The sequence below is a fragment of the Phoca vitulina genome, unplaced genomic scaffold, assembly GCF_004348235.1.
Source record: "Phoca vitulina isolate PV1807 unplaced genomic scaffold, GSC_HSeal_1.0 scaffold30, whole genome shotgun sequence".
NCBI lineage: Eukaryota > Metazoa > Chordata > Mammalia > Carnivora > Phocidae > Phoca > Phoca vitulina.
In genome coordinates this window covers 22,389,270-22,415,354 of record NW_022589733.1, presented here as the reverse complement: position 1 = coordinate 22,415,354, position 26,085 = coordinate 22,389,270, and the positions used below count along the sequence as shown (strand labels likewise).

Sequence of the window (26,085 nt, the reverse complement as noted above, 5' to 3'; positions counted from 1 at the left end):
GATCATTCAAAAAGTAAAAATCTTAGTAAGATTTTAAATTTCCAGATAAAATGAATCAAAACTCCAAGGTAATTATGGATGATCAAGTAAATATGCTTGTTCCAGAGTAAAAAGGATCTCACAATAGTTTCCACTAATAATAAATAAGTACCCTAACCACTCATTTGTTCAGTAAGTTTGAGTCTTCTAGGCATAGGACTGAATTAATCAAATTAAATATACCTTACCATTTTTTCTCTTAGCATTTAGTAGGATACATGAATTTTCTTTACTCAGAATTTGTTTCACTGACTTCAAAATAAGAATAAAATGTATGGGAAAGAATAGCCATGTTCCATTTAATTTCTCTCAAGTTTTATATAAATATATCTGAGTACCCATTATAAATTCCTGTTACAAGTAACCTAAAGGATTTTCATAAATCTTACACTCCTACCACAGGCAATAAAAAAATAATGTTTTTTCTATTATAAGATAGCCAGGAAATCAAAGTGTTTTACATATGAAAATCAAGGCTAGGATCATTTGTGTATTACAATGAATATTAGTAACTTAACACAGTATTTTTAATATAGTAAAAGAGGACTGAAAATGAAAACTGAGTTTTTACTATGAAGGAATCAATCTCTAATTGTAAAAGGAGGATATGAGCAAAGAGAGATTTGACCCATCAACCCTTCCTGGCAAAGTGTCTAAGCACAGTAAAAAGGCAAGTCCACCGCACTCAAAGAGAAGGCCAAAACTGCCTGAAGCCTTTTCTCTTTCCTCTTTTCCTCAATACTTCACAAGCACATCCAAATCACATTACCATGGTTCTTTTCATTCAATAAATTTTTTGTTGCTGGTAAAAACATCTCCATAAGTTCAGGAACCTTCCTGATGACATGAACAGCACACAGTGCTGCCTATAAAGAAAAAGGACAGAAGATTTATTTCAATTAAGTCAGGGCAGCCAATCTTACAAAAAACACCAACAAAAAAAAAAACCTTACCATTTAGTTCACCTACTGAAAGAAGAAAGAACAAAGAAGTCAGATATCAGATTTATTATTTATTAACTGGTTAGGACTTTCCAATTTATACTATTTCATTAATGAGAACTTTTAGCTCACCTATCCCTTCATTCATGTATTACTAAATAAGTGGACAAAAACTTCGTAGACTAGACCATGGTTAACATGAATTTATCAAACAAATTAAATATAACTTCTGTGGAGTTTTACAGAGTAAAAAATAAAGACATCCATCTGTGATACTCATTCTTCTAAGATGACCAAAAGGTTTTATAAAAACACCATGCAATTTAAAGATACATTACTACTGTTACTTTTAATAATACCCATATCTTCCCCCAATTCATTCTCTGCTGATATCAAGAAAACCATTTAATAATTAGCTAATCTCTACTGAAGAAAAGATGGTCTTGGCTTGTTCACTGGAAAGAAAGGTACAAAGACTGATTTTGATTATGCCTGCCAAAACTAACCATAACTACTATTTGTTGGAGTTAAATACCACAAAAGTTCAGATACAGTAACAAGAAAAGATTTCAGCTAATTTTTCCCAAGTTATATTTAGGGGAAAAAAAAATTTTTTTTCCAATCCATAGAAATGTTTTATTTAATGAAATAATGTACTTTTTGAACAAGAGCAGCCCACTCATACTTTAAGAGAAAGCACTGGCTTTGTTTCACAATCAACATTAACAGTCCATGATCCTGGAAAACAGCTTGGCCCTTGCAACGTCTTGTCTCACACCATTAATGTGGAGGCACAGTGAATGTCAACCAGGCAATAGTAAGTGTTCACTTCTTCGAAGTTCTAAATTTTACACCTTTTGTTTATGAAGGTTACAGGGTTAAAGGACAATTTTAAAAAACATAAAATGTTGGTGTGCCTGGGTGGCTCAGTCATTAAGCGTCTGCCTTCGGCTCAGGTCATGATCCCAGGGTCCTGGGATCGAGCCCCACATCGGGCTCCCTGCTCAGCGGGAAGCCTGCTTCTCCCTCTCCCACTCCCCCTGCTTGTGTTCCCTCTCTCACTGTGTCTCTCTCTGTCAAATAAATAAAATCTTAAAAAAAAAAAAATCATAAAATGCTTGTATCAACATATAACAGCAAGTAAGAGATTAAGATCATTGTCTTCCATTACTATTTCATTTAGACACACCAATTTAGAAAGTGTGTTCTAGATCATTCTCTAATAATTACCCAGGTCCCCATGGAACTGTACACTTCCAGAGATTCAAAGGCACTAATACAAAAACATGGGCACTAATTATTAGAATAAAAGTAAATTCTTAAAGTTCTGTTCATTATTACTTTGTTTAATACTGTTTAGAATCTGGTAAATTAGGAAGTAATTAGGTATCCAGGATATCCAGTAACGTTTGTTTATAAATCATTTCCTTGAAAAAAAAGGAATTAAGAGAAGAATTAAAGAGTTCATAATTACCAATTGGAGTTAATCAGCAATAAAAAAAACCCACCTCCAAAATTAGTATAAAAACAGATTTTGACTTATAAACACTTGACTTAAATAAAATATATTTACTGCAGAGAAAGATAGGTTATATCACCATCAGAGCTCTCAAAATAATTTGCCTCCCCATCTCCATAATATTCTCTAATCCAAATGCAGACATCTGACTTCATTAAAAGTTACCTTTTTTCTTAAGTAAGAATTGGAGGTTTTCAGGAGTTTCTCTACCTCTCCTGCAAGATCTCTGCACATCTCTGAAGAGCCCATGCAGCCAAGGGTACAAAGTGCTAGCCCCTGTACATATTGCGTGCTATGATTAAGATCACTGCAAAAGAACAGAAAAAGGTAGAAATGAACATGCTTTTCCTGGTGCTCCCCATAAAGAAGCTTCAAAGTCTAATGAGGTAGCTCTGAATGATTCACAATTTCTCTAGTAAGGAAAATAATTAATAAGATTACTTGTTGCAAAAACATGTTTACTTTATTACAAATTAAGAATACAGTGAACTGATTTACAGTGCCTCCTACAGGCTTACAACTCCATGTTTCCAAATACCAATGCAAAAGAAATTCAACAACATGTTATCTGTTGAAGACAAACTACTTCAGAAAACTCAGCAAATCAATGAAAGTGAAAGCCAACAAAGACAGAAATGTGAAGCACAACTGTATCTTTAAAAGATTTTTTGGGGTGGCGGTGCCTGGGTGGCTCAGTCGTTAAGTGTCTGCCTTCGGCTCAGGTCATGATCCCAGGGTCCTGGGATCAAGTCCCGCATCGGGCTCCCTGCTCAGCGGGCAGCCTGCTTCTCCCTCTCCCACTCCCCCTGCTTGTGTTCCCGCTCTCGCTGTCTTTCTGTCAAATAAATAAATAAATAATCTTTTTTTTTTTTTTTTTAAGATTTTATTTATTTATTTGAGAGAGAGAGAGAGCGAGAGAGAGCACACGAGAGGGGGGAGGGTCAGAGGGAGAAGCAGACTCCCTGCCGAGCAGGGAGCCCGATGCGGGACTCGATCCGGGGACTCCAGGATCATGACCTGAGCCGAAGGCAGTCGCTTAACCAACTGAGCCACCCAGGCGCCCAATAAATAAATAATCTTAAAAAAAAAAAAGAAAAAAGATTTTGGGGGGCGCCTGGATGGCTCAGTCAGTTAAGGGTCTGACTCTTGATTTCATTTCAGGTCATGATCTCAGGGCCGTGAGACTGAGCCCTGCATCAGGCTCCACGCTGGGCAAGGAACCTGCTTAAGATTCTCTCTCTCTCTCCCTCTCCCTCCATCCCTCCTCCCCCCGCACCACCCCCTCACTCTCCCACCTTCCCCCCACCCCGCTCTGGCACATGCACATTCTTGCTCTCTAAAAAATAAAAATAAAAAAATATTTTAATATGCTCTACTATTAATTTCTAAAAAAATGACAAGATCTATATACATCAACCAAAACCTTAAAAAAAAAAATCAGAAAACAGTCCCCACTACTAGAGCATTTAAGGTGACTTAAATATCACAACAGAAATACTCTGAAACCTCTAACCTTACGGTATAGTATTAACCTTGATATCACATTAATTTTTACACTTTTATGTATTCAAAAGAAGAAAAAAAATAGTAACTAGAAAAATTAGCTAATTAAACCACCTTTAACAAACTAAGCTAGATATTTACAGTGAGGCCCAGTATCTGGTGATACAGATATACAAAATCCTATCTCTAATAGACATTGATTACTGTACAAAATTGTTTACAAACCAACCAGGAAGTATACCTTCAGAAAAGCTGAAATACTAAAAGCTTGAACCAGTAAATTCATCTATATATTATAATCAACTTCTACTATTCAGAAGCTGAATTATTGTATGAGTTATGCTACTTCTAAAATGCTTTAAGAGCATTTTAATATTCTTTAGTTAGTGGTTCTCAAGGATTTCAGTAGTTAATGGATCTCTGGAAGCCCCCAAGACTGTTTCACGGGGTCCATGAGAGCCAAACTATTTTCACAATACTAACTCATTATTTGCCAACTGTACTGACATTTGCACTAATGATGCAAAAGCAGTGGGGGGGGGGGAAATTACTGACATATTACAAATCAGAGTAGTGGCACCAAACTGTACTAGTAGTCATTGAATTCACTGCCACACACACAGGAAGGAAGGAAGGAAAGGAGGGAGGGAGGGAATGAGTCTGTTTCACCTAAGACTGCCTCTGAAAAAGCAGTAAAAAAGATTAGTTTTATTAAATCTTGACTCAAATGAGAAGTTTAATATTGTGTGATGAAATAGGAAGTATGCATAAAGAACTTCTGCACACTGAAGTGGCAATCTCAGAGAAAAGCACTTGTGCAACTTGCAAGCTAAACTATGAACTTTTCTTTTAAGTTTTTTTTATTTGAAGTAAGAGAAAGCACGAGCAGGAGGGGCAGAGGGAGAGGGAAAAGCAGGCTCTCAGCCGAGAAGGGAACCCGATGTGGGGGCTCGATCCCAGGACCCTGAGATCGTGACCTGAGCCAAAGGCAGATGCTTAAACGACTGAGCCATGCAGGCGCCCCTAACTATGAACTTTTCAAATGTATATGATTTTGATTTGAAAAATAACTGACAAACAACTATAATTATTAAGATTTGGGTATCTGGCAGACATCTGGAAAAAGAGCCAAGTTGGCCTATCACTTTAAGAGCAACAACTGACAATATTTGTTGCCAATGATAAAAATCCAAGCTTTGAAGCGAGAGTTAGAATTTTGGAAAATTTGTATTGCCATGATGAACTTCACAGTCTACCAATACTTTAACTCAGCCAGTTTTTCCCAAATGACTTAGGCATGGTGTTACAAATGCATACATGAGTAAAAGATTCCAAGTGAGAGACAAACCAATGGGTTTAATATAACAAAATACCAAACTTCACTGATATTGTTTCAAATTCCACATTGTAACTAATCCTTAAGAAACTACCACTTACGGAGTTTTGGTATAGTATCAAAGAAGAATATTTGAAAAGATATTAAAGTCCTCTTCCTTTTTCTAACTACATTATCTGTAAAAGGCTGGATATTCTTCATATACTTTAATCAAAACATAACATAAGAAACTGAATGCAGAAGCAAATATGACATCTGCTGTCTTCCATTAGGCCAGATGTTTAAAGATTTACAAAAATGTGAAATAATGTTATTTTTCTCCTTTGAATTTTTTGCTTTGGAAAATATTTTTCATTAAAAACATTATTTAACATGTAAGGGGTTCATTATTGGTAATTTTAAATGAAATAATAAATGGTTTTAATCTTCCTTGAACAAAGAGGAAAAGAAGGTAAAGCATAAATTAGCCAGGTTTGCTACTTCTTAACAATTTGAGTATTTAAGATATAAATTACTGATAAGGGGCACCATTTAAGTGTCCAATTCTTGATTTTTGGCTCAGGTCATAATCTCAGAGTTGTAAGATAAAGCCCCGAGTTAGGATCCGAGCTGGGCATGGAGCCTGCTTAAGATTCTCTCTCTCCGGGGAGCATGGGTGGCTCAGTCGGTTAAGCATCTGCCTTTGGCTCAGGTCACGATCCCAGGGTCCCAGGATCAAGCCCTGAGTAAAGCTCCTGGCTCAGCAGGGAGCCTGCTTCTCCCTCTCCCTGTGCCTGCCACTCTCCCTGCTTGTGCTCTCTCTGTCAAATAAACAAATAAAATCTTAAAAAAAAAAAAAATTCTCTCTCCCTCTCCTTCTGCCCCACCCTCCCTCTTTCTCAAAAAAAAAAAAATTTTTTTTTTTTTCCTGGTAAAAATAATGTTGAAGTCTTAACTATGCTTTACCATTTAGGCTCCTAGTTTCCAAGAATATTTAGCTGACTTTTCATTTATTTTTCAATGATTAAGAACATTTGCATAATGCAAGCTCTTAAAATATATCCAATTTTTAATGATTCCAAGATCTTTAATTGCTTAGAGCTTTTCTAGGCCAATGAACAGTGAGGGAAACATTCTTTTTTCTTTTTTAAGATTTTATTTATTTATTTGTCAGAGAGACAGCACAAGCAGGGAGAATGGCAGGCAGAGGGAGAAACAGGCTCCTGGCTGAGCAAGGAGGCCGATGTGGGACTCGATCCCAGGACACTGGGTTCATGACCTGAGCCGAAGGCAGACACTTAATTGACTGAGCCACCTAGGCGTCCCAGGAAACATTCATTATTAAACATAAAAACCGCTGGTACACTATGATGCCCTATAATACAAACAAAAACCAAAAAAACCAAAAACAAACCAAAACACCCTCACCAAACAAACCCATTCATTAACAAATATTTTTAAAAAACAAAACTAAATGATCCAATGTCCTTTAACTTGAGCTTAAACTAAAGTGCCAGATCAATTCCCAACTACTAGTTCTCTCTCAAAAAGTTCACTTGAAGCTTGGCTAGGTCTCATTAAAATTCAAAACAAAGATTTCTTCTTTGCCTATGTGCCTCATTCTTCAATTTTTATCAAGCTACAAACGTATACTTGGGTTTGGTATTAACTCTTAATATGAACGTGGTGCTAGGCAGAACTGCCAGATCATCAGCATGTGACTGAAGGCTTAAGTAATAAGGGCAACAAAGCATGCAAGAACAAAAATTAAAGAAACTCTCAGAGACCTAGCCAGAGTAAATGTGTAAGAGTCATGCTGAACATGTAGAATGTAACTTCTTTAATACCAAGGATCTCTGCCAATTTTTTTTTCATTCTCCCTCCCCAGAACTTATAACAGCTCCTGGCACACAACACGTATATAATAAATAGTTGTTGAATAAATGAATCAACTTAGTATTTTCATTAGTATTTATTTCAAGGCCAAAAAATAAGATTCTCCCAAAATTAAGTTCACAGACTCAATGTACTTACATGACACACACTGTATTTACAACCAAATCATAATTCTCATTTTGGGATTTTCCATTATCCATTGGAAAATTTTAAAGTAAAACATTATTGACCACAGAAAAGTGTAAGAGTTCAATACTACAAATATGATTACCTATATCCCCTGCTTCTACTTTCTGTCAAACAAATAAAAACTACAAATGAAAAAGAAATCTACAAAAGGAAATTAAACCAACAGACACACCAAAACCAAACTAAAACAAACCAAAAAGCACCTTTAACCAGTAAAGCCATCAGAACTTCCATAACTTTTTAACAGACATTTGCTGTAAGAGGGATGCTGGGAAGAAAGAACTGCTAATTCCCCTGCTTGGCTACTCTAATTCTTTCATATAGCAAGCATTCCTCAATTTGTAAGTTAAACAAACATGACTGGACTAGTAATGCACCATTAGAGGAAAAAAAAGACATACACAAAATTCACAAGGCTAAGTATAATTTCATGCAACTGAAATCTTGAATTAGACCACTCACAAACAAGACCTCTTCTTTTACCTTTATATGGTATTTACTCAGAACATACACTGGTAATTCTTTAATAAAAGTAACATTTCATTACGTATGGTATTCAAGGTCCTGGAAATACAAGATAAGAAATCTCTGATTTACCAATGTTTTTTCTATTCCATGTAGGCCCAAATTCTTGTTTCATTGCTAAATCGTGTTCCTATACCTGAAGATGTACAGCAATGCCTTCCTTTGTTTAATTACATTATCCTCTACAGGACGCCTAGATGGCTCAGTTAAGTGTCCAACTCTTGATTTGGGCTCAGGTCATGATCTTGGGGACGTGGGATGGAGCCCCACATCAGGCTCTACACTCAGCACGGAGTCTGCTTGAGATTCTCTCTCGCCCTCTCCCACCCTCCTCCCCACCCCCCTCTGCTTGTGCACGCACTTTCTCTAATAAATAAAATCTTTAAGGGGCGCCTGGGTGGCTCAGTCGTTAAGCGTCTGCCTTCGGCTCAGGTCATGATCCCAGGGTCCTGGGATCGAGCCCCGCATCGGGCTCCCTGCTCGGCGGGAAGCCTGCTTCTCCCTCTTGCACTCCCCCTGCTTGTGTTCCCTCTCTCGCTGTGTCTCTCTCTGTCAAATAAATAAATAAAATCTTTAAAAAAAAAATAAATAAAATAAAATCTTTAAAAATAATAATAAATATTCCCCTACAGAAACCTTTGCTTACCCTCTTTACATATAAACTACAAAAGCAATTCAAATATATTCTAGACATTAAATAAAATCAAATAAAAACTCTTGATGTCATATTATAAGAAAACTTTGAAAGCACAAAGTAGTCATTAAAAGAAGGAAAAGTAAGACTTACTTCTTGATACAGTTTGTCATGAGAAGATGGACATCTTGTCTTTCATCTAATAGCAGCATTGCCCCTAAATAGCCAATGCGTTTGTCTGTGAACTTTTGAGAGGCAATAAGCTTGAGGCATTCCAACTGCAAATTTTAAAAAAAGAAAAGAAATTAAGAAATTGCTACCACATTAGGAAAGCAATGTTTTTAACCCAGAGTCAGTGGATGACTAAAATAAGTAGGTATCAAATCGCCTAAGATCCTTAGATGTCTTGATAATAGATACCGAGTTCTGGAATAGATCATCTCAGCAAGGTCCTATGATATACACTATCCAAATAATCTGTGAGGTTTACCTACTTCCACAGATTGAAATAAATAAATACTACTAAAGTATTATAATAAAATATTAATAAACCCAATTCTTAATTTAATCCCCAGGTTGTACAATTTGAACACCTAACTTATGTGTATATTTATGGTCTGTTTCCTATTTTGAATAGCAAAAAATTCAGTAACTGGCAATACATCAAAGTGCCAAACACTATCTTAAACATTAGGAATATACAACTGAGACAACAACTAACTTTAATATAATGTGCAAAGTGCTATATGTAGGGCCTGAACCAAGTAGTAGGGAGAAGTGAGTTTAGCATATGAGGAATAAAAACACAGAGAAAAAAAAAGGCCAGAGGAAATTTCAGGAGTGGAATTAACCTAAAATGTTTTATATGACTTTTTCTTTACATAATTGATAAAAATCCTCAGAGCTTAAGACTCTTTGTAAACAGATTGTCTCTCTACGTAGCCTTTCTTTAACATCACAATCATTTTAATATACTTTATCATTCCATCTTGACTAACATAGAAAAGGCCAAACATTCCCTTGTAACAATGATTTTCAAAGGGTGTACATAAGTTAGACACTCCAAGAAAAGTTTTGCAAACTATGCTCCCATTTAGAATCACTGCATCCCAAAGGAAGGGCCTCAAATGCAGAACTATGTACAACAGTCTAAAATCATGAGACTACTCCCCATCTGAATTTGCCTATAAGTTCAAAACTGAAATTGTGGAAAGTAAAAAAATTTACAAATAAAACTGTTAGGAGCTATTTAAAAATTGCTCTCTTGATGTATCTGCATTAAAAACACTGAAAGTTAACAGAAATGACTATACTATCATGAACAAATCAAAGCCTCCAAGAATAACCAAGATCCAAAAGGGAAACTGAAGTGCCTTCTGAAACTGACAGATTATATAACAACCCTTCCCTTCCTTCTATGCACTCAATTTAAATTTTAAAAAACAATTACTGAAATAGAAAATGAAGAAAGTCATTTTTACAATGTCAGCAGAAAAATTACTGCTGAGGTGAATGAGAAAAACAGGAGGTAAAATATTATCAGAAAATCTTACTCTTTTTCAAACAGAAGAGTTTTTAACCTTCCCATTTAATAATAGTATAAATTAATATTTTAGCAGTGAAAAAAGAGTTCTAAGAATCAGGTATCACTGAAATTTTTATCATCCTTACTGAATCATGCTTTTTTTTTTTTTTTAAAGATTTTATTTATTTGACAGAGCGAGAGAGCACAAGCAGGGAGAACAGTAGAGGGAGAGGGAGAAGCAGGCTCCCCGCCAAGCAGAGAGCCCGATGTGGGGCTCGATCCCAGGACCCTGAGACCATGACCTGAGCTGAAGGCAGACGCTTAACCATCTGAGCCACCCAGGCGCCCCCTGAATCATGCTTTTAACAAATACCAGGCATTACACAAATAAATTATCCAAAAATTTGTTATTAAGATGAACTAATGAGGAAGAAGACTTTACTCTTAGGCATTAATGGGACTTTGTATTTTTTTGGCCAAGTTTTTTTTTAAGATTTTATTTATTTATTTGATAGGAAGAGCACAAGTAGGGTTGAACCCAGGATCCTGGGATCACCACCCAAGCCGAAGGCAGACGCTTAACCGACTGAGCCACCCAGGAGTCCCTACGTCAAGTTTTAAGATAGTCACACTAAAAGTCATCAATGATTAGTGAGTACAATTTATTGCTTTTTGTGACACTTGTTTAAAACTTACCTAAAAATTAAACAGTGAAGAGAATTTAAAGGGATAAACACTAATTCTTTTTAATATTCCCCATTGGTACAGTGACTTTGCTTCAAGAATATACATTTGCTTTATGAAGGTAGCAAATTTTGAGAGGAAAATCTAAGATTAAAGACTGGAAATGGCTGGAAAAATCTAAGATTAAAGACTGGAAACTCCCATTTAGAATCACTGCATCCCAAGGAATAGGGGCTCAAATGCAGAACTATGTACAACAGTCTAAAATCATGAGACTACTCCCCATCTGAATTTGCCTATAAGTTCAGAAGTGAAATTGAGGAAAGTAAAAAAATTTACAAATAAAACTGTTTGGAGCTATTTAAAAACTGCTCTCTTGATGTATTGAAAAACATCCTCTGCTGAAGGATTAACTCTCATCATACGCTACACTTCGGTGTCAGTGGCCAGCAATAGTGCTAAGAAAGTACCATGTTTCATCTTTAAGAATATTATCAAAGTTTTCAGATATTGAAAAAGAAAAAGGATGGAGGGGTGGACAATGGGTTTTTGAGGAAATATAAGGGTAGGGCATCCATTTTTGAGCAGCAACCACTAAAAATGCAACTCTAGTGTGAGTTACAGTACAGGAAAAAAATAGTAAAATCAATTAAATGTTTCTGCCCCTTTGGTAACAACCTCAAACTGAGTACTACTCCGTCTCACTTAAAGCTACTTGAAAATCCCACCTGAAACACTGCTAACCTACAAAGCTAGCATATGCTTAAAGACCACAGTAAACAGTCTAGCTTTTATATTCATGCAACCACAGAGATAAAAAATAACTTTTGGTTTTACTCCAAACTCCCTGAGCAAAGTCAAAAAACAAAAGACAAACTTGGAAAAAATATTTGCAACTTGCTCATAGACATGAAATCCTATATAACAGGATCCTACAAACTGATTTTCAAAAAGACCAACAACTCAATATAAAATGGACAAAGAATATGTACAGTTCAAAGAAAACAAAAATAATTCAAACATATGAAATGGAGTTCAACCACCTCATAAAACAAATGCAAACCCAACTAGGTAAATTCACTTAAAACAAATCACTGAACTGTACACTTGAAAAGTTCATGATATGCAAAATATGCCTCCGTGAAGTTATTAGAAGAGAAAAAGAAATGCAAATGGAAACCATACTGAGATAGTATTTTTTAACCTATTATATTAGCAAAGTTAGACTGTCGTTAACAGTGCGAGGACATTAGTGACTGGATATAAACTGGCACAAGCTGTACTGAGAAAGATCTGTCCTATCTAAAGTACAAATACACATACCCTTCGACGCAACAATTCCACTTTTAGGAACTTAGACTACCTTTACATTCATACATGTGTAAAATAATGGTTATTATTCAACTGTAGTATTACTTTTTTTTTTTTTTAAAGATTTTATTTATTTGACAGAGAGAGAGACAGCCAGAGAGGGAACACAAGCAGGGGGAGCAGGAGAGTTCTGGAGAAGCAGGCTTCCCGCAGAGAAGAGAGCCTAATACGGTGCTCGATCCCAGGAGCCCGGGATCACGATCCGAGCCCAACGCAGACGCCCAACAACTGAGCCACCCAGGTGCCCCGTAGTATTACTTTAAGCAGTAAGACTGGAGGGGCACCTGGTTGGCTCAGTCAATAGAGCATGTGACTCTTGATCTCAGGGTCCTGAGTTTGAGCTTCACAATGGGTGTGGAGCCTACCTAAAATTAAATAAATAAATACTAACACTGGAAACAAATGTCCCTTAATAAGGCATCAGTTTAATAATGACTCATAAATATCATGGAATACGGGCACCTGGGTGGCTCAGTCGGTTAAGCGTGTGCCTTTGGCTCAGGTCATGATCCCAGAATCCTGGGATCAGGCCCTGCACTGGGCTCCCTGCTCACTGGGGAGTCTGTTTCTTCCTCTCCCACTGCCCCTCCCCCCTTTGTGCTTGCGCTCCCTCTCTTTCGCTCTCTCTCTCTCCCTCTCTCAAATAAACCACATCTTTAAAAAATAAAAGAAATATCATGGACTACTATGCTAGATACATTGAGATGAGTATGTCAAAGAAGCTGGCAAAAAAAAGAGCATGTCAAAAAAGCTGGAAAACAGAATGAGGACATGGGCTAACATTCAAGACAGATTAATAAGTAGACAGCACCACACGCGTTTTACAGTGGAGGGGGCATTTCCATTGCCGGGAGATGTATAAAGTATCTCTGGAAGGATAGACACAGACAGTTGCTTATAAAAAGGTAACTAAGTAGGGGTCCTGTATGGCTCAGTCGGTTAAGTGTCTGCCTTCAGCTCAGGTCATGAACCCAGGGTCCTGGGATCGAGCCCCCCGCGAGCCTGCTTCTCCCTCTCCTGCCCCCCCGCTTGTGTTCTCTCGCTCACTCTCTCCTTCTCTCTCTCAAATAAATACATAAAATCTTAAAAAAACCAAAAAACAAAACAGGAAACTAAGTGTCTGGAAGTGGACAGAAAGCAGGGTTTTCATCATATATTCTTTTGTATCTTTTAAATTTTGCATCAGTGAACTGTCATTATCTATTCCAAAGATAAATAATATTGGACTAGAAGTTTAAAACTGCAGGATAAAGGGAACTTATATCTAACTCATGGTTACAAAAGTTAATACAATAATATAATTAAAAAGGAGGAAAAAAAACAACCTAGGGCAATTATTCCCTCTACCAAATTGAGTAACATGTCATTTCAAAAATTAACAAAAAAGGGGCGCCTGGGTGGTTCAGTCGTTGGGCATCTGCCTTCGGCTCAGGTCATGATCCCAGGGTCCTGGGATCGAGCCCTGCATCGGGCTCCCTGCTCCGTGGGAAGCCTGCTTGTCCCACTCCCTCTGCTTGTGTTGCCTCTCTCGCTGTGTCTCTATCAAATAAATAAATAAAATCTTAAAAAAAAAAAATTAACAAAAAAGCATTTGAGCCTTGGAATTGTTTTATGAAAACACTGAAAATTTAAGACCAAAATCTTATGAAAATACAACTCAGTAAATGGGAACAACCAGCCCTTTTTAAATAAATTCAAAATGAACGATTATTGTGCTATTCTTTTATACCTGCAATGCTATAAGAGCTTAAAAAGTTATGTCCGTTCCTTATCTCTAATCCCCATGATGGCTATGCCTTCTTCTGCTGGCAGTTATTTTGTATTTTTCACTGACTATCAGCTTCTTCCTTGCCAACAACACTCTTCTCAACAGCAACCTTCTCACTCTCCCCGCTACCTCCCATCCCAAAGGTCTGACTGCGATAACTTTAAGCTATTCACTGATTTTTACATTTACTTTCCAATTGTTTTTGAAGAAGCTGTGATTTTTCTTTAACTTCATAAAATCCTGCTTTGTTAAAAACCAATGTGCTAGACATTCTCATTGACACCCAGTTAGAAGGGCACACAAAAGGAAACCAACATTTGGATATATATCATAAGTATGATACATATATATACATCAAAGGATATATATATCATATATACATACTGTGACAAATATGCACAAGCTACTATGGAAACAAGTTAGGAAGGGCACTCATTTAAGGTGAGAAACAGTAAGAAAACAGAGAAAGATTCCTATCCCTTTATGTAACACAGAGTGGAATAGAAAGAACCAATTTGATTTAGGAGCCCTAATCCTGGTTCTAGCTTAAGAGACCTAAGCAAGTTATTTCAACAACCTGGGCCTCAGTTTCCTCTTCACTAAAATAACTGAGCCACATCATGAAAGACAACCTTAACGCTGCCCTCAACTCTCTGCTTTCAAGGCAAATACAGTAGTCACTAATTCTCTACAGCTGACCCTTGAAGTGGCCTAAGAATTTTTCTCAGCAGAAACATTCCAGGCATCCATTAGCAAGCCTAAGAGAGGGAAGTTACCACCTCCTTTTGGAATAAATATAATGCCTTAAGGAAGTGGTTTCCAAACTTGACTGATCAAAATCACCTGGGAGAGTTTCGAAATATGTTGGTCACCCCCGAAATATCCTGACACAGTAGGTTTCAGGTAAAGCCTGACAACTGGATTTTTATAAACATTTTCTAGATGACTCAATATTCCAATTTTCTCCGAATTTCAAAGCAATTTTTTTTTAAAAGAAAGGTTTTTGGCCTTGTTACATTGTTCTAAAGCAAGTACAAATATTGCCCTTTATCAACATTTAATCTGGTTGCCCTTGAAAAAAGCTGCACCTATTTTGTTAGCTTTTAGAACAATTTCCCACAAGGTCAAATGCATATATACATTTGCTTTTAAATTTAACATCTAAGCTTTATGATGTGAACAATCACCTTGATTAAAGGCTCTGCAACTGATTGTTTAGGTCTTTTAAAAAGTTACCTTTATTTCAATTTAACATTCAGAAATAAATTTCTAGTTTATACACACAACACACACACACACACACACACACACACACACACACATTTGAAGAATAAGCCTGTAACTGCTTTACCACTATGTAGTCTGGCAACATAAAAATCTATAGGAGAGGGTGCCTGCGTGGCTCAGTCGTTAAGCGTCTGCCTTTGGCTCAGGTCATGATCCCAGGGTCCTGGGATCGAGCCCCGCATCGGGCTCCCTGCTCCGCGGGAAGCCTGCTTCTCCCTCTCCCACTCCCCCTGCTTGTGTTCCCTCTCTCGCGGTCTCTCTCTCTGTCAAATAAATAAATAAATCTTAAAAAAAAAAAAAATCTATAGGAGACCGGTCTATTTTTTCATTCTTCTGGCAGGGGAAAAAAAAAAAAACAACATTCCTATTGCATCCCATTTCTCCTGAGAAAATTTATTATGAAATATTTCACTCAAAAATACACAAAAATCATGTAACAGTCATTGAGGCACCAGCCAGCTTTAGCAAATCTTAACATTTTGCCCTACTTATTTTATTTTACATTTTTTAATATTACAAATTCAATTGAAGCCCTCTGCATACTCTGCCTCGATTCCATTTCCCTTCTCTCCATCCCAGGAGTAACGAAAACTCAAAATTGCTGTTCATCATTGCCACACCATGTGTCTTTACTACATATGTTGAGACAATTGTTTTTGAATGTTTTAAGCTTTATATAAGTATCATACCATAGTCCTGTTCTTTTCATTCAACATCTTTGAGTACTACTCACATTCAGACAAGAAACTGTAATTTAGTTATCTTCATTGCTAATATAGTATCCCACTTGTGAATATACCACAACTTACCTATTCTTTTTGTGGACATATAGATTATTCCCAATGTTTTCATATCAGAAACAATGCTGCAATGAACTCTTATTAAAGTCCCTTGTTAAATGGACAAGATTCTTGATCAGATTCAGGTTTTTCAGTTTTTATTTTATTTTGACTTAGCAAATACACTTCATAGGTGGTGGTATGAACTTTCATCAAGAATGTCATTATTTCTGGTGGTTGTCTCTCTTTTGTGACATTAGCATCGATAATGATCATCAGAGATCACAAAATAGTAATATTCTAATTCTTTTATTCTTTCATTTATTAGCTGGATTTTTCCTCTAAGGAGCAACTTCTCTATATGTACCATTGGGTTACCAAGAGTTCCTTTGGAAGGAACTTACCAATAATTCCTTCAGAAAGAACTACTGGTAGGAAAGGCAGGATAAATGTTTCTTTTCCTTTTATCTACTAGTTTTCAAAATGAGACCCTAGTATGCTCCAAAGATGACCAATGGAGTTTTTAAAAATTTGTTTAATACTTATGAACTCACTGGGGCCCCTGGGTGGCACAATCGGTTAAGCATCCGACTCTTGATTTGGCTCAGGTCATGATATCAGCATCATGAGATCGAGCCCCATGTCAGGCTCCCCGCTCTGTGTGGAGTCTGCTTGAGATTCTCTCTCTCCCTCTGCCCCTCTCCCTGCTCACTTGTGCGTGTGCTCAAATAAATAAAATCTTTAGATAAAAAATTATGAACTCACTGATATAAACTAACTTGGTATATTCAATTATAATTATTCTTATTAATGCTCAAATTTTCTTATTTTGGGGCACAACAAAAAGCCACTTCTGGTGGCTACTAAATCCTTTTAACATGACCTCTGTAGTTTTTGTTTTCTGGCAAAGACAGTTCAGGCTTATTTTGGGCACAATCTCGGTTTAAAGGTGCTCAAGGCAGGAATGCCTACTATCGCCATCCAATTATAGATACATTGTAGTAAAGAAAGAAGAAAAAAAATGATTAAGGACGGAAAGTTAGGGAATTGCCATTGCTTACAGACAACAGTATTGACTATATGGAAGCAATGGAGTCTACAAGGACTCTTAGAACCAAATGCAATAATGTTGCTAAGAAGATAAATATGCAAAAATGAATTATATTTCCGTAATATCTAAAACCTAATTATTAAAGTTTTAAGAGCGCTATTTGCAATAGGACGAAGAACTCTAAGGAACCTATAAATTTCACCAAAGGTTTGTAAGACTTTATTATAGAGAACACTAAAACTTTAAGGAACATAAGGAAGTGAAGTGCTATACTGTATTGATGGAAGGGAAGACTACTATGGACAGGTAACTGAGGATAGGAAGCCAGGCTGGAACAGGAAGGAAACAGACAATGCAAGCCTAGCCTGGACAAGGTCACCAGCCCACTAGTGCCATGGGAAAATGTGGATCCAGTGCTGTCAAATCCTCCCGATTTTCTAAGAGAAACTAGAAATCCAGATTTCCATGAGAAGTTCCTTGATTTTTATGTCGGCAGCAAATTCAAAAAATTTAACGTACTGTGCAAACAAAACACATCTGTGAAAGAGTCTGGCTCCCAAGCTACCATTTTTTACTCCTACAATCTACCCACTTCTTTACTCAACTTTATTTCTGGGTCATGTTTAAGCCAGACACATGAAAGGTTATAAATCCTACAAGAAATTTATCATGGCTTTTGTTGTAAAAATGTTGAGGATACGGTCTTTTACATTACTAAGAGACTCCTAGATAAAAGACCCACATGAGAAAATCTATTTTAGGGGTGCCTGGCTGGTTCAGTTGGAAGAGCATGAAACTCTTGATCTTGGGGTCGTGAGTTTGAGCCCCCCGTTGGGTACCGAGATTACATACACACATACATAAATAAATGAAAATCTATTTTAGAATTCAGTGATTTTTCAAAAAAAAAAAATGTTTTGCTGTCCTTGAGGAAATGGTAAAGTAGTATTTGAGTTTTTTATGTACAAAACATAAATGTTTAACATTTACTAATCTAATTTACTCATCTTCATAATAACCCCATACAGTAGTATGAAGATTGTCCCCATTTTACAGATGAGGAAACTGAGAAAAGAAAGCTTAAGGATCAGGACACCCCTGGGTGGCTCAGTCAGTTAAGCCTCAGGTCATGACCCCAGGTTCCTGGGATCCAGTCCCGCATCGGGCTTCTTGCTCAGCAGGGAGCCTGCTTCTCCCTCTACCTGCTACTAGAAATTTTTAAATTATACACCTGGCTCATATTTTATTTCTATTGAACAGCATCATGCTAGATACTGCAGTAAAAAGTAAAAAGAAACAGGTGAAATTAGTTTGAATAATAGATTTTATTTAACCCAATGTATCTAAAATATCATTTCAACATATAATCAACACAAAAATTATTAGTTAGGTATTTTACAACTTTCTTTTGTACTAAGACTTCTAAATACAGTATTATTTTACACTTACAGCACATCTCAATTTGTATACTACATATCCATCAGAAATATTTTAACTGTATTTAGATTTCATAAAATTTACAATTGATAAAGTGGATTCACATACCCAAGTCGTCTAAAACATTTAAAAGTTTTCCAGTAACTGCATCAAATACCCACCAAAAATTTATTTTCCTTTAATATTCGCCTCAGCTAAACTAGCCACATTTCAAGAGACCAGTGGCTACGCAGCTACTGGCTATCATAATGAACAGCACAAGTCTAACAAGTCTAATAAAATGCAATAAACGGCAGCTGTTTTTACACATAATTAAATGAAAATGGTACTGTGATTCATACATGCAGGTGAGAGAACCTAGATAGGAATCTTTTTATGGGTACATTATAAAGGAAATTCTGATGGGCAAGGTACCAAATTACTGCTTGGATAGGGCCCTGACTTATTCAAATAGAGGAAACAGATGAAGGGACTTAAAATTATGATTGCTATTCCCATTCAGAAAAGTCTTTTCTTTGGTACCACAATTTTAATACAGTTTCCTTCAATATTAACACTTTCCACCTAAGAATTAAATGTTTTATCAAATAATTAAATTCCAGAACACCCAAAAAATGCCATCTAGTAAAGTTGGAAAGCATATTTTATTTAAACATAGTAATGACTCTTAGAAATATAGAGAGTGCTCTTTCACAAAATGAAATATCATCAGTCTTAAATCTATTGTATGATTTTATATTCAACAGTTGGTCTTTAAAGAACTCCTTTAACTCCATGATGTTAATGGTGGTCATTTCTGAATGTAGGGATTAAGTCTCCCCCCCTCCACCCTTGATTATCTTTTACAGCCCAACATATCAGATTTTTGTAAATCTAACCTAAATGTGTCTACTTAAAATCAGCCAACAAAAATATATGGACATCTATTTGCTTTATACGATGACATGCACTAAATGTATAACCACCTGGATCGCTTTTTGATGTGGTAAAAGCATATAACATGTTTTATTCAGAGGAGACAGCTGCTGCTTTTGTTTGCCTAGTACCTGGTCCTCATCCCCCTGATATTAACACCTCAATTTTTCTTTGGGAAGTTAATGCTCTCCCACTCTCAATCACGTATTTCTAGAGAAAGTGACCTCATTCCCAGCCCCAAGATAAGCACAAAACTAACCCAAGTCATTCTGATAGGATTCAAAACCATTACTGTTTTAACTCAGAGGTGGGGGGAATCTCCTTCACCAGAGTTACTGAGCTGAACAAAAGATAAACACGGGCATCTTTCCAGGTAAATTAAATCTATCAAAACATTAACAATAGTTATCTTTGAAAAATGGAAACATGGGTGGTATTTTTCTCCTAATGTTGCACATTCTTTCAGTTTTGCGGTCTTTTCCTTAAAAAGACTATTTAGCATATAATACAATTCTTAAATTGAGATAAAATTTAATAGCATTAATAAGAATTAAAAAAAACAACCCACTATACCCTTCTCTGTGACTCAATCCCCCTTATCACGTATAAACATGGAAAGAAGAAAGCACTTATCACCAAGAGTATCATTCTCAGAGTTTAAACTGGCCATATCTAATAATATGCATTTGTGTGTAGGAGAAAATCAGGAGACAGACCTGCATAGTGGCTATAGCAATCAAGTAATTAGGTAATTACAGCAAAATCGATAAATGCCATTATGTGGCAACCACTTAATTTCTTTTACTTAAAAACATCTGTTCTGAGTGTTTCTCCTTATATCATCGTGCATACAGAATATAATTAAGGAAACATTTAGCAAACATTTCTTAAATATTCATTATAGTCCAGCCCCTCTGACAGACCAATCACAATCTACTGGTTAATCCTGGTCAATCTTTAAGGAGGCTAGTTGTCACCATCAAAACATACTCTAATCCACATAATGAGATTCCCAATGGTAAGCACAACCGACAGCAATATCATGCCCTTCCAGGTCTGCAACTTTCTCAATTCTACCCTCAGTTTCACAATGATCAGACTACATGACTATCAAAAGTATCCTGTCTTTCCTGACAGGAAAAGACTGACCGACCCTCCCTGAGCTACAGTCATTGAAACAAGAGTACCCTTGCTAGATGTGGTCTCAGCCCAGCCTACCTGTCCAAAGTGAGCAGGGTAGCCCAGCATGTGCATATATAGTAATTTTGCCACATTCCGACACCGGTATGTATTGTCTTCTTCTCTAAAAGATGATCGGATTGCAGCACATTCTTTCTGGATCATTTCTCGTTCTTCGGCTTGGGTTCGGGCTGTCCGGATGGTCCGGATCAGCTCCCGCAATCTGATGGGGGCTGGCATCCTCTGGATATGGAAAGACATTAAATAAAAATGTTCACGTTTTTTACTACCAAAACCATTCACACAACTTCCCACAAAAATTTCTAATTTTTAAGAATTCAAGATTTGCTAAAGCCAATGATACAAAGCTTCAGCAAAGCTATTACATACAAATTCAACTCAGTAAATTTCTGGAAAGAATACAAACAAAAGTGTTAAGTATTAAATTAATTAAGATAAGACACAGAATATACCAATATGTAAAATACATCATTATTATCAAAATATCTTAGGAACAAACTCAACTCAAATCTCTACTCAATCCTTAAAGTAATTAAAAAAAGGTCTATGCCTAATCTTAGAGAAGACAAATATTTTCTGCTCAACTGTTAATATAACACAACAAATTATCAGATGAATATTGAATATGATCACAAAGTTCAACTCAAAATGAGAGATTACAAGACCAATTACCATATTTAAACACTTTTCCAAGAAACAATAATCATCTCGGTACACTGGATACTCTGAAAATTGTGATGAGGGGGTGCCTGAACGGCTCAGTCGTTAAGCGTCTGCCTTCGGCTCAGGTCAGGATCCCAGGGTCCTGGGATTGAGCTCCGCATCGGGCTCCCTACTCTGGGGGAAGCCTGCTCCTCCCTCTCCCACTCCCCCTGCTTGTGTTCCCTCTCTGGCTGTGTCTCTCTCTGTCAAATAAATAAATAAAATCTTTGGAAATTGTGACAAGGAAAAAGTAATAAACCAATCTTAGAGGATAAGACTACAGGTTAGACGATAAGACCCTGGGGAGGGTATGAGCTATGGTGAGTGCTGTGAATTGTTTAAGACTGATGAATCACAGGGCGCCTGGGTGGCTCAGATGGTTAAGTGTCTGCCTTCGGCTCAGGTCATGATCTCAGGGTCCTGGGATCGAGTCCCGCATCGGGCTCCCTGCTCCTTGGGAGCCTGCTTCTCTCTCTCTGTCTCTAATGAATAAATAAATAAAATCTTTAAAAAAAAAAAAAGACTGATGAATCACAGACCTGTACCTCTGAAACAAATAATACATTATGTTAAAAAAAAAAAAGAAGAAGAAGATAGTAGGAAAGGAAAAATGAAGAGGGGGAAATCGGAAGGGGAGATGAACCATGAGAGACTATGGACTCTGAGAAACAAACTGAGGGTTCTAGAGGGGAGGGTGGTGGGGGGATGGGTTAGCCTGGTGATGGGTATTAAAGAGGGCACGTATTGAATGGAGCACTGGGTGTTATACGCAAACAAGGAATCATGGAACACTACATCAAAAACTAATGATGTAATGCATGGTGATTAACATAACATAATAAAATAAAATTTAAAAAAAAGACTACTAGAGGGCGCCTGGGTGGCTCAGTTGGTTAAGCGACTGCCTTCGGCTCAGGTCATGATCCTGGAGTCCCTGGATCGAGTCCCGCATCGGGCTCCCTGCTCAGCAAGGAGCCTGCTTCTCCCTCTGACCCTCCCCCGTCTCATGTGCTCTCTCTCTCTCATTCTCTCTGTCTCAAATAAATAAATAAGATCTTAAAAAAAAAAAAAAAAAAAGACTACTAGAGTCATATTCTCATATTTTTTAATTAATAATAATAACAGTAATAAAGGACCTTTAATAGCCAAAACAAGAAAAAAAAAAAGACAAAGTTGGAGAAATTGTACTACCTAATTTGAAGAAATACTACAGAGCTACAGTAATTAGGACAATGTGGAAATGAATTTAAGAGTAGACTCAGAATAATGGAGCAAAATAGAAACTTTAGGAATAGACCCACACAAATAAGCTCAACTGATTTTCAACAGAAAGGCTAAGGTTAGTCAATAAGAGAAAGGGTATTCCTTCAACAAATGGTGCTGGCACAACTCGGTATCTATATGGAGAAAAAATTAAGCTTGGATCCTAACCTCACATAATACACAAAAATTAATTCAAAATGGGTCATAGCCCTAAACAATAAAGCCAAAACTAAAAAATCTTCCATTAGAAAACATAGGAGAAAATCTTTGGGAACTTAGGTTAAGCAGAGATTTCATATATAACAAGCACAAAATATGAAAGAAATAATAAACTTGACTTGACAAAAAGTTACAAGTTTTGTTTTTCACAAGATGCAAATAAGGCAAGCCACAGAGAAAAAAAATAAAATTCCCATCCTACAAAGGGTATGTATTCAAAATATATAATTTTACAACTCAATAATAAGACATCTTATTTAAAAATGAGTAAAAGATTTGAATAGACACTTCTCGAAGAATGGCCATAAACACATGAAAACATGCTTAATGTTATTAGTCAGCAGGGAAATGCAAATTAAAACTGTAAGATATCACCCTACACCATTAGAATGGCTAAAATTTAAAAGACTGGCCATACCAAGTGTTGGCAGGGATGTAAAACTTTCTTTTTTTTTCATTATGTTCAGTTAGCCAGCATATAGTAGTACATCATTAGTTTTTGATGTAGTGTTCAACGATTCATTAGTTACATAAAACACCCAGTGCTCAACTTTCACAGACAACTCATGGAATGCAAATGGGATGGTTCAACTACTTTGGGAAAGTTTGGCAATTTTTTATAAAATTAAATATATACTTAGGATTCAGCAAATCCACTCAGTATTGACCAAAAAGCAATGAAAATATACGTTCTCACCAAGACTTGTACACAAATGTTCACAGGAGCTTCATTTATAATTACTAAAAACTAGGAACAACTCAAATGTCCATAAACTGGTGAATAATAATGGTATACCCACATAAATGAATACTTCTCAGAATAAAACAACGTAACACGGAAGAGTCTCAAAAACATGCTGAGCAAAAGAAGCAGGAACAAGAAAGTACACACTGTATGATTTCACTTATATGAAACTCTAGGCTAATCTATAGTGATGCTAAAGAGATCAATGATTGCCTGGGGTTGAGGGTGGGGATGGGAATCAACTGGGATGCAAGGAAACCTTCTGGGGTGACAGAAATGTTTATGATGGGTATATACACCTCTCAAAATTCAATGAACTGAACACTTACAACAAGTGCATTTTATTGTATGTATATTATACCTCAATAATGTTAAGAAAAATGATAAAAATTAGATAAAAATATCAATCATCTTCAGTACATACAAGCTGTGGAATCCTTAAACCAGTAATACTCAAAGTTGTTCTAATCACACAAACCAGGAAGATATCCCAGTCCCATTAGTTCACTATAGCATCATTCCTCAAGGTAGGGGTAGTATATCAGGAATTTTTTTAGAAAAGTTCTCTAGGTATTGGTATTTTCCTCCCTATGGCCCCCTTAAGATCACATGTACTAAACTATATAAAGCTTCTTGTATAATATTTTGTTACTTTTTAATAGAAATACTGTGGGCCTAGTGTTTAAACATTTCTACATTCACTGTCTTCATTGTTTCATTTGTTCCAACCCATTTTGAAGGGCAGAGATCATTATCCCTGCTTTGCCCATGAAGAAACTTCATCTCAGAGCAATTACGCACTTAAGATCACAAGGTGGTAAGTGACAGAGCCAGCACCTGAACTCCAAGGCCAGAGTTCTTCTCAATACTTGAAAAATGAACATTATCTTTACAGATAAAATTATATGATTGCTAGGATTTGTTTCAAAATACTCCAGGGGAAAAAGTATTGAGGAGGGAAAAAAATGAAACAAATGGGCAAAATGCTGAATGCTGCTGAGGGCATATGATAAGTATATCAAGTTACATTGTATTATTCTCTATTTTTATTTATATTAGAAATTTTCATAATCAAAAGCTTTTTAAAAGTCAAAAAGCTTCAATAAACAAAGCATTTAAGTCTTTAAAATTTTTCATAAATAGGGGCACCTGGGTAGCTCAGTTGGTTAAGCATCCAACTTGGTTTTGGCTCAGGTCCTGACCTCATGGCTCGTGATCACAATCCAGCCCTGAGTCAAGGGTCCGTGCTTAGCATGAGTCTGCTTGGATATTCTTCTCCCTCTGCCCCTTACCCTGCTCATACACATGCGTTCACTCGCTCTCTCTCTCTTTCTCTCTCTCAAATAAATACATCTTTAAGAAAAAAAAAAAAAAGAATCTTATTTGGGGTGCCTGGCTGGCTCAATGGGAGGATCATGCAACTCCTGATCTCAGGGTTGTGAGTTCTCTACACACACTGGGTCGTAGAGATTACCTAAATAAAGATTTTTTTAAAAAAAGAATCTTATTTATCATTAACCCAAATTTGGTGTGTGGGGAACAAAAGAAGACTAAGGCAACTAAAAAAAATCAAGGTCAATTAGTAATACTCTTCTGGAAAATAACTTTTCTCTACGAAGGCCTCGATAATTCTATAAAGCAAACAAGACTATTAGAAAAAGCCTAAATCTATTTCCAAAACACTTAGTCCAACAGGGGGAAAAAATCACAAGAGTTTAAGCCAGCTGAGAGACAAACAAGTTACCTGGAGCCATTTCTCAGCTCAGCCACAGAATCACAGACATACAGTTTATGCCACTAGCTTTTTATGGAGGAAATTGAGGACCCAGGCTGTTAAATACCTTGTACAAGGTCAAAGAATTAATTACTAGCCTGACTCACATCTTGTGATTCCCCCAATCAGCACTCTTTCTCCAGCACCAGGATATCTCTAGAGAAAGCAGTAATTTTTTTCCCTTGGCTGTGACAACCTACTTCTACTTATTTTTTTTATCACAAGAAAATCTCTTAGGCATGAATGAAAAAGTTAATTTACAGAATAAAGAACTTAGTATATTTGAAAATTCATTCTAAGTTCAAAACTAAACAAAAAGTTCTAGTTCCAGGGAAGATGGAGTAAACACACTCCAAGGAGACACCTGTCTCTCCCTCTGACCGTAACTATAAATCCTGGATAAAATGCATACCACAGCTACCCAAGGACTCTGAAAAGTAAATGACAGCAGATTCGAGAAAGACAGAATTTGAAGTTCCATCAAAACGGCAAGAGGTTATCCTTTTTCCTCCAGTATTGCCCAGCCTGGACCCAATGGCAACCCAAAACCCGAAGTGCTCACTGAGTACAGAGAAGGAGCTCTAAGGAAAACCCTCTCTCTCTGGTCCAGGAAGCCAGAAAAGAAGGACGGGAGAAGTTCTCTCTTTTGGCTTTTTATTTTTTCCTTCCCTCCACCCCTGCCTCTAGGCAACACTGCAATGGTGGTGGCTGTGGCAGAACAGCAATGAACAGGCAGGCAGGCATCTAAAAACTGGGGAAAGGGAACTCTTCTCTCTGACCAGAGGAGTTGTAAAAGAGCATGGA

At 36.7% G+C, this 26,085-nt stretch overlaps 1 protein-coding gene across 2 annotated transcripts in view; it reads right to left on the bottom strand.

The window, feature by feature from the left end:
- AP1G1 (adaptor related protein complex 1 subunit gamma 1) overlaps positions 1–26,085 on the bottom strand; it is a 77,326-nt gene that overhangs the window by 31,667 nt on the left and 19,574 nt on the right. For both annotated transcript variants that reach the window (XM_032424103.1, XM_032424101.1), the window contains exons 2-5: positions 20,597–20,800; positions 8,715–8,839; positions 2,665–2,806; positions 809–905 (exon numbers count right to left, since the gene is read on the bottom strand). In XM_032424103.1, the coding sequence (XP_032279994.1) occupies positions 809–905; positions 2,665–2,806; positions 8,715–8,839; positions 20,597–20,797 (565 nt within the window). In that variant the 5' untranslated portion in view covers positions 20,798–20,800. The remainder of the gene's footprint in view (positions 1–808; positions 906–2,664; positions 2,807–8,714; positions 8,840–20,596; positions 20,801–26,085) is intronic.